The sequence below is a fragment of the Indicator indicator genome, chromosome Z, assembly GCF_027791375.1.
Source record: "Indicator indicator isolate 239-I01 chromosome Z, UM_Iind_1.1, whole genome shotgun sequence".
Classification (NCBI taxonomy): Eukaryota; Metazoa; Chordata; class Aves; order Piciformes; family Indicatoridae; genus Indicator; species Indicator indicator.
Window position 1 is genome coordinate 65,498,104 of NC_072053.1, and position 8,900 is coordinate 65,507,003.

At 43.3% G+C, this 8,900-nt stretch overlaps 1 protein-coding gene across 1 annotated transcript; it reads left to right on the forward strand.

The window, feature by feature from the left end:
* The first annotated feature begins 236 nt into the window (after positions 1-236).
* On the forward strand, positions 237-7,799 carry NIPSNAP3A (nipsnap homolog 3A). Its single transcript, XM_054398005.1, has 6 exons — positions 237-317; positions 1,765-1,972; positions 4,503-4,664; positions 7,005-7,154; positions 7,522-7,608; positions 7,723-7,799. Exons 1-6 carry the CDS (start codon positions 237-239, stop codon positions 7,797-7,799), a joined length of 765 nt encoding a protein of 254 aa, XP_054253980.1.
* The last annotated feature ends 1,101 nt before the right edge of the window (positions 7,800-8,900 follow it).

An 8,900-nucleotide genomic window follows, 5' to 3' on the forward strand; every position in this document is an offset into this window, starting at 1 on the left:
CCAAATCCAGCAGAATAAACCCCAGGCCGTTCGCCGCGGTTCAGCTCACTGCTGACCCACTCAGCGAGATGGCCGGCAGACCCAGCACCAACAGCCCCCTCCACGGTGCGCCGACCGCCCAACGGCTGCTAGAGGCCGCCCCGCTGAGGGAGGGCCGCCCCGCCCCAGGGCAGCCCGGCCTCCCACGAGGTTGGCACTGGAGCTCAGCCTTTGCCTTTCTGGGCCTGCTGCTCGCCATGCTGTCCCCGGGGGCGCTCCGGCGGCCCCTCGTCGCCGCCTCCCGCCTGGCCCGGGCCTGGGCCCGGCCCCGCCCTCAGGTAACGGCTGGTACGCTGATGGGGGAAGATGAGCGCGGCGGCGGCGGCGGCAGGGGTCGGGCCGGTGATGCGAGCCGCTGGGCCTCGGGGCACAGGGGCCTGGAATGGGGGGAAGGGAGTGCGTCGTTTGTTTCGACCGGTGCTTAGAAACCGTAAGTGCAAAAAGAAGCTGTGACACACGGCAGCCAAAACTGGATGTGTAATACTCCGAAGGGTCGTTAGGAAACACGACCTTTGATCTTGGCCGCCTGTATTTTGTGGTTTGAGCTGAACGAGCTGTACAGTGCACATGTCTGCTAATGGTCGTGAAGTAAGACATGTCCGAAATCCACCCCGCAGCAACCTCTGCAAATACGGGACAAGGCAAATAGTTGCTTTGGCCTTGTTTTTTCTAGTTTCACTTTAGATGGGAGTAGCTTGTTCCCGGTTACTGAGACAGTTGCAAAAGTAACTTGTCCGTATTGTAGGACTTACGTTACATGAATAGAAAAACTGTTCTTGACCGGCCTTTGGGAAGCAGCCAGTGAAGGGCAAGGATGCTGACTTTAGCAATCCTCTGCTGGTGGGAATTAGTCTTATCCCGTTCATTGGGTGACCTCATTGCTGTCTACAACTACCTGAAGGGAGGTTGTAGCCAGGAGGGGGTTGGTCTCTTCTCCCAGGCAACCAGCACCAGAACAAGAGGACACAGTCTCAAGCTGCGCCAGGGGAGGTTTAGGCTGGAGGTGAGGAGAAAGTTCTTCACAGAGAGAGTGGTTGGCCATTGGAATGTGCTGCCCAGGGAGGTGGTGGAGTCACCATCCCTGGAGGTGTTCAAGAGGGGATTGGACGTGCCATGGTTTAGATAGTCATGAGGTTTAGGGTGACAGGTTGGACTCGATGATCTTTGAGGTCTCTTCCAGCCTTCTTGATTCTATGTCTTCTATGTCTATTTTTACCTTTCTCTTTATTTTGCTGATAATATGTAATTTCCCAATGCTGTAATTGCAACAGCATGAGTTGCTTGGGGAAAGGCAGCACAGGCAGATGTGGCTGTTTCTTCTGCTTTGGTGGTGCCGTCAGCCTCACCTTCAAATATTGTGTTCAGCTGACACTCATTTTATTACTTCAACATTATGTGTTCTGCTGCTGCTTTCCTAAGAAAGGCATATGATAAAAGGAAAGCCCTACTTTGTATGAGCTAATAATTAAGCAACAGAGTGCGACAAATAACACACATCATGGTCTGTTGCACTGCCGAAAAGCGTTGCAGCAAATCATGCATGTGGGCGCTTTTTCCAAAGGAGTGTAGTGGAGATCACAAAGTACCCTCCTCTCTCCCAGCCCCCAGTAAAACCCTCCATCTATAGCATCTTACTGTTTTAATAAAAGGCCTATAAATTAGACAGAAGGCAATTTTCAGGCTTAAGAATTAGTTTTGGTTATTTTTCTCAATGTTTTTTCTCAGGTACTTGCATCCCTTGCTACAGGACCCAGACAAAACAATAGCATTTTCTATGAAATTCGCACATATGATATTAAGCCATCAAAAATGAAGGACTTTGTGGAAGTGGTCAACAAGTACTTTCACCTTCGCACAGCTCACTCAGAGCTGGTGGGATTCTGGTCTGCAGAGTTGGGAGCGATGAATAAGGTGGTCCATGTTTGGAAATACGGTATGCTCAGCATCCCTTTGCACTGCTCTGCTTTCTCTGTGCTTCCTGTCCCTCAGGCAAGAAGGCAAGCAGAATGCTTACCCAGCTTTTATTAGTTGCTCTTACTTAAAGGAAGGGTTCCAAAGACGTTTGTTCCTTTACTACTTGCTGTAAAGAGCGCTGGAGAACATGTCAGGAAAAGTTCGACGTGCTGGGATGAGCGAGTTAAGTCTCTAACCATGATCTCTGCTCAAAACAAGTATAATAGAGGAACTGTGGCGAAGTGTTTTATTTGTGGCATTTTTAACTCCGAGCCAGCTCCTTGACCAGGAATTTCTTCAGAATTTCAAAACGGATGGAAAAGAGTTTGTAAACTCCTTAATAAGATAATGCCTATAACTCCAGACATTCTATATGCACTCTGTGTGTTTATATACATGTTGTTGTGGGTTGGATTTGCATCCCAACAAATCGGAAATTTACCCCCAGAGTAAGTTTACCACACTAACTCAGAACCTTGGAATCAAAATGAAATTATATTTACAAAAAGTGGACTAAATATAAAAGGCAATAAACATATACAAGGCATATTTACATATATTCATATTTCAACAACATCAGAAATACCCCCCTGTACAGACTCACACCCTGCTGGGCAGCCCAGAGGGCTATATTAACAGCCATCCCACTCTCTCTCTCTCTCTGTCCCTTCCTCCTGTACCTTATACAGTCAAAACAGATGATAGTCTGCATGCAAGGTCGAAGATAAGGCAGCCAGAAGCAAAGCAAAAGGGGCAGCCTGGAAAGGAAAAGAAGACGACATAAAACTCTGTGTTCCTAAACTATGTAGGAATTTGCAGAGCCAATGAAATGAAATAAACTTACCTCTATTACTTGCTCAGCCCCTTAGGAAAAAAAAAAAAAAAAAAAGAGAAATAATCATCCAGCCCCTGGACTGAATTCTCTGGAAGAATCTAATTTGTATTTACAATTTAAGTGTAGCTTAAAACTGTAACGCATGTAGAATTATTCTCAATTTTTAGTTCAATTAACAGTGACGCCCCTAAAGCAATGAGCACGGTTTGCATGCGTTAACTCCTGCAACTGGACTGTGCTGAGATGAGAAGTCACTCTGCCAGCTCTAACTTCCCAAACATATGGAGCATTTAGTTGCTGTTTCTGCCAATGTAGCAACAGGCAGGGTTGCAGCATAATCAACTTTTTATGGTGCTGGAGTCATTGCTGGCCTGGCAGGTGTGCAGGTGAACCAAGAAAAGCTACAATTATGCAAGAAACTGGTGGGCTGTCTGTGCACCTTGTGGAGCGTGAGGGAACTTGATACTGGGGTTATGGAGCGGCTGGAAGGCACACTGGTATCATTTCTTTGTATATAGGCTGCAGTCCAGGGTTTATCCATATGCTGAGCCAATTTACTTTCTGAAACCCTCAGTTCGCTCATTGAAATTCGGAATGTTCCCTGTACCTATTCAGAATGAAGAGTCACCCCTTTTGTCCTGGAGGAGTGAAAGGACCAGCCATCTGTCAACTGGAATATTATGAGTTCATGTGCATTTATGGTTAATAAATTACCCTGCTTCTCAGAATTTTTTTGCCTTGCCTTTTATTTTTTGGGGTTGTTTTTTGTTTTCTTTTTCCTGCTTTAAAAAAAAAACAAACAAACAACTAATTATTAATAATCTGTGAGAAATTTTTTAAAATAAAAACAAAACAAAAAAAATTTAAATGGTGTTTATGTGTGTGACATCCCTGCTCCTTGATTCATCAAACCCCTCCTTATATCATTTTAGTAGTTGAAAAGAATTGGTGTGTTTTATTCTTAGTCCCAAGATACTGATATTTCTCAGGGTTCTTCCATCCTCAGGTGCTGGATTTTTCTCCTGCATTATTAAAAGCTGTCTACATAAACATAATGCTTAAGATGCCACCGCAGCCTAACCAGCTGCAATTCAGATGCTCTTAATTCAGTGAATTTGTTTTTAATTAGGAAAAATAAAAACTGTGTAAATTTTGGGCTTTTTATAACTTTTCTGTAGCACTGCAAACAAACATTACTTCTACATTTGTAATTTTAATGTCATTTTATGTAAGCCAAAATTATTTTTTCCCCCAATTTTTTCTCAATAGGCTAATATTCCTTCTGAATTTTCTTTTTCACTTCACTTATCCATTGTGGTTTCTCCAAGTCTCCTTATCCTTGGTAACTGTTGCCACATCCAGTAAGTTCCTCTGAGTGTCATACATAAATCTCTCTTAAGAGTAATGTAACCTTACATATATTTTGACTTTGTAACAAACTTTCTTGGAAGATTTGGGTTGGCTTTAAACCATTTAAATCTGAGAACTAAAGCAAAACTTCTTGTGTAATTTACAGGAAACTCACCACATCTGCTTTCAGCTAACATGCTGTTTAAAAATATTCCTTTCAAACATAAGGGCAGCTTGCCTCCTTGTTATTACACATTATGGTTGAGTCAGATGTGACATTTAGTGGGTTCGTAGATTTTTTTTTTCTCCTTTTTTGTCTTAACAGATAATTTTGCCCACAGAACAGCAGTTCGGCATGCGCTAGCCAATGACAAAGACTGGCAAGGAAAATTCATCTCCTCAGCTCTCCCCTTGATAGAAAAACAGCACAATGAGGTTGCTTATCTGGTTCCCTGGTGTCAACTTGGGAAGCCTCCAAAAGAAGGGGGTGAGTTACCTTTTCTTTTGCTGATTAAAGTTACTGATGCTGATATACTAACAAAAAATGGTTTGAAGTTTAAACCAGCGATGACGTGATTTGATAACCCTTTATGTAACAAGTCTGTGTATGTATACTCTTGTGAAAAAGTGACAGAACACTAATGAGGGACAAAGTTTTTAAGAAGGATTTTCCACTTACTTTCATCAATAACTTAGAGCCCTGATCATTAAGATTGTAAAGATTTGTGTGTGAATTACCTAAATGAACGTGCAAAATACTGTAGTAGCAGTCAGAGTCTAGCCTCCAAAAAAAAAGGGTTCTTTACCTGATGGCGAAGCCGATCAACTGAGTTACTTGCTTTATTTCAGTTCTGCAGAAACGTCTGCTAGGTGATAAATCACAAATGCAGTACCCTGTTAACTCAAACAATAGCAGTTTATATACAGTACAAATAGTAAAGAGATTGTTTATCATTGGTTACATGATTTTATATCACGTCCATTACACTAAAGTGGTCCTACATTTGCATTTAAATTCTCCTAGAGGTTTGGTTTTTAGTGTTAAAATCGCCACAGGCTATGTAGGGAACACTGTGATGTTTTGATCTGTGTGGAAATCTGTCTCTGGTTTGTGTAAAGAAGCCATAAGAAGACATTTTCTACAAAGGCTGACAGTTTTTTACTGCCTTTAGATACTGCTCTTAATTACTGTCATTCCATCATTTAGTCTTGAGGGCGTTCTTTTAGTCATGAAGTCCTTCCATTCTTGTCGTCCTAGGTTCAGACCAGTTTGTTATATGCTTATTCACCCTAAACGTAACTGTCCTGACACGAAGAGCAATCGTCCCAGAGTGAATTTGTCCATCCATCAGTGAGAGTGCATTTCCTGGTGACACTGAAAGACAATGATTGTCTCTCTTTCACTGAGCTCTTTTAGCACTTTCTTTAATGTCACTTCTTTTTTCACATAGTAGTTTTAAGGAAAAAAAAATCCATAATTTTAAAGATATGTGAAAGTCAAACAAACTTTGTAACAATCACACATTAGGCGTAGGTGTCCTGTCCTTAAATTCTATGTATCCAGGTTGCCAAGGAGGCCAACAGCAGCCTGGCTGGTATTATTAATAGTGTGGCCAGCAGGAGTAGGGAAGTGGTCATGTACTCAGCACTGGTGAAGCTGACCCCAAAATACGGTGTCCAGTTTTGGGCCCCTCATTACAAGAAGGATATTTAAGTTGCTGGAGCTTGTCCAGAGAACAGCAGTGAAGCTGTTGAAGGGTCTGGAGAACAGGTCTTATGAGGAGCATCTAAGCAAACTGGAATTGTTTAATCTGGAGAGAAGGAGGCTGAGGGGAGACCTTCTTGCTCTTTACAACTACTTTAAAGGAGGCTGTAGCGAGGTGGGGGCTGATCTATTCTCTAAGTATCTAGCGATAGGATGATAGGAAACAGCCTCAAGTTGTTGCAGGGGTGGTTTAAGTTGGACATTAGAAAAAATTTCTTTCCTGGAAGAGTGGTCAGGCATTGGAACAGGCTGCCCAAGGACGTGGCGGAGTCACCACCTAAAGGTGTTTCAAAAACATGTAGACATGGCATTTTGGGATGTAGTTTAGTTTGCATGGTAGCATTGGGTTGGTGGTTGGACTTGATGATCTTACAGGTCTTTTCCAACATTGATTGTTTGATTGCCATATGGTATCTTCTGTTTAAATGTCAGCAATTATGATCTAGAGTGATCACCCGAACTGAAAGGAGACTGATAATGTGTCTTGTATCAGGACTGGAGTGTTTCAGCAAATCATGCCTTTTCTCTACAAATAAGGGAGGTTGTTTGTCAGAGCAGAAATGCTAAGGTAGTGCTGCTCTGTTGGTTATGCCTACAGATCAATTGCCTGGCAAGGGGGCAAAGGGGTTTATAATGTCAGAAACTGCTTCAATGCCAGAAAATGTCACCAGTCTCAGAAAGACCACCTTGTATTGTTCACTTGGCCATCCAAATCCTATAAACACATATATGAGTATTTCTGCAAAGTAGTCCAAATCTCTCAAGATTTCCAGGAACCACTGAAAAATGCCTAGTTAGGCTTTGTATGAAGCCTTCTGTTCCTCAGGGTTCCAGTACTTGTATTTACACTTGAACTCGCTCCAGTTAGCAAGCTGCCGCTTACCTGTGATCTTGTAAGCCCCTGGAAGATGTGAGATGTGCCTGCTGTGATGATGTGACAGTTTCATGTTCTGCTGACCCCAAGCGGCAGTTTCACAGTAAATACGTCACGACCATGACATGCTGCTTTGGAATCAGCACAGCAATTTCCTTTCCTGAAGTCTCCTTTGCCTTGTCTTCCAGGAGTATATGAATGGGTTACTTTCCGAATGAAGCCTGGTGGGCCAGCATTATGGGGTGAAGCATTCCAAGCTGCAATCAATACTCATATTAGTGCAGGCTATACCAAGCTAATTGGTATTTTCCACACAGAGTATGGATTACTTAACACAGGTACTACTCAGTTTCTAATACAGACTTTGGCATGGGAAGAGGCGGAGGTAGAGGGGCAAGCCTTTGTCCTGGATCAGGATTGGCTGGCTGGATTGCTGAAAACAGTGGTGTGGATCACCAGAGTTGTGTAAACAGTCCTTGAACCCAGCTTTTTGTATTTGCTTATAAGCTTAAGCCAGCCTTTAAGATAACCTGATGCTATCTTGAAAGACTCTCTGATCTGATGTTAGAGTCAAACCCTTTAAAGGCTTAACAAAAGTTCATCCCACCACTTACTTGCCTGGAGAAGGCAGACTGCTAGGACTTAACAGTACACGTCATACTGCAGCATAACAGCATTCAGCTGACTCAATTTTTACTTTCTCAGTCCATGTGATTTGGTGGAATGAGAGTCCAGATCACCGGGCAGCAGGAAGGCATAGTGCCCATGAAGATGCCAGAGTGGTAGCAGCCGGTAAGAGATGATTGATCAAGAGAACTTACCAGTGTTAACTGCGTGCATGCTAACAAAACTGTTATTTCTCATTGAATGACTATCTTAATAAAATAGAATTTAATTTCATTTTAGTGCGGGACAGTGTCAGATTCCTGGATTCACAAGAAAATATGCTCCTGATCCCTTTGCCATGCTCGCCACTGAAGTAACCTTTTAAAGAAAGAAGTCAGCAAGTGCCATCATATGGACTGGCATACCCTCATGAACCAAGCTGTTCCTTCAGTTTGCAATAAACACACAAAATTCTGATCACTATCAATGGACATCAGTATGGTTTTGTACCCTGAGAGCAACTACTAAATAGAAGTTTATGCTGATAGTCTTATGTCCCCAGAAAAAAGAACTAGAGCCCTGTCAGTTATGGCATAAACCACACTTCCCCTGTCTTTTGTTTTAACCCCTCAGTTCTTGGTACTTTTCTACGTTGCTAGATCACTTATCAAACTCAGTGTTGCTCTCTTCCAGCCCTACAACTCAGGGGCTGCTGTGATTTTCATAATGTACTTTGGTGACTTGCAATTATCACATCTTGGCTATTTGTGGCCATTTGGGTTTCCAGGGCTCAAACGCACAGAACAGAAAGTTCCCCCTCCCACTTCCCCTTGCAGGAAAAAGGTAGGCAGGAGAAGTAAAAGCATGAACAAAAGATTTGAACAGAAATTTGAGGTTAAGAAAATAATTTTTACAAAAAATAAAAGGTACTTAGGGAAAAAGGATGTACAGGGATATAGGGGAAAGGAATAAATACAGATATATACAGAACCAGATCAAGGATGGCACTGGATTCCCTGGCATGCGGGCCCCGACCCACGGAGGTAAGCCAGGACCACGAGGCACACCCAGCCACGTGGTCAGCAGCCCTCTGGGAGGCAAAGGGCAAGAGAGAGCAAAACAGCAATTCCCCTTATATTGAGGAAGGAAAGGGGAGGGAATAACCTGATCCAGTGACACCCCCATAATCGAGTTTCCACCCCCTGGGGTCAGGGTGTCTCCCCCTGGAGTCAGATTCCACCTGGGCATCAGGTTCCTGCCCACCTAGGGGGTTTGAGTTTCCACCTGCTCACCTGGTAGCTCTTAAACCACACCACCAATTGCATTTGGATTTAAGAAGCAATGTCCCCACATCTCTGTTACCCACTTGTGTTTTAATCAGACTTCTTACTGGGATGCTTTACGTGAGTACTGCAATCCCTTAGTGGGACTGGAATTGCACCTAGAAGGTGCTGAGGTGGAGCTAATCAGGTAGCATT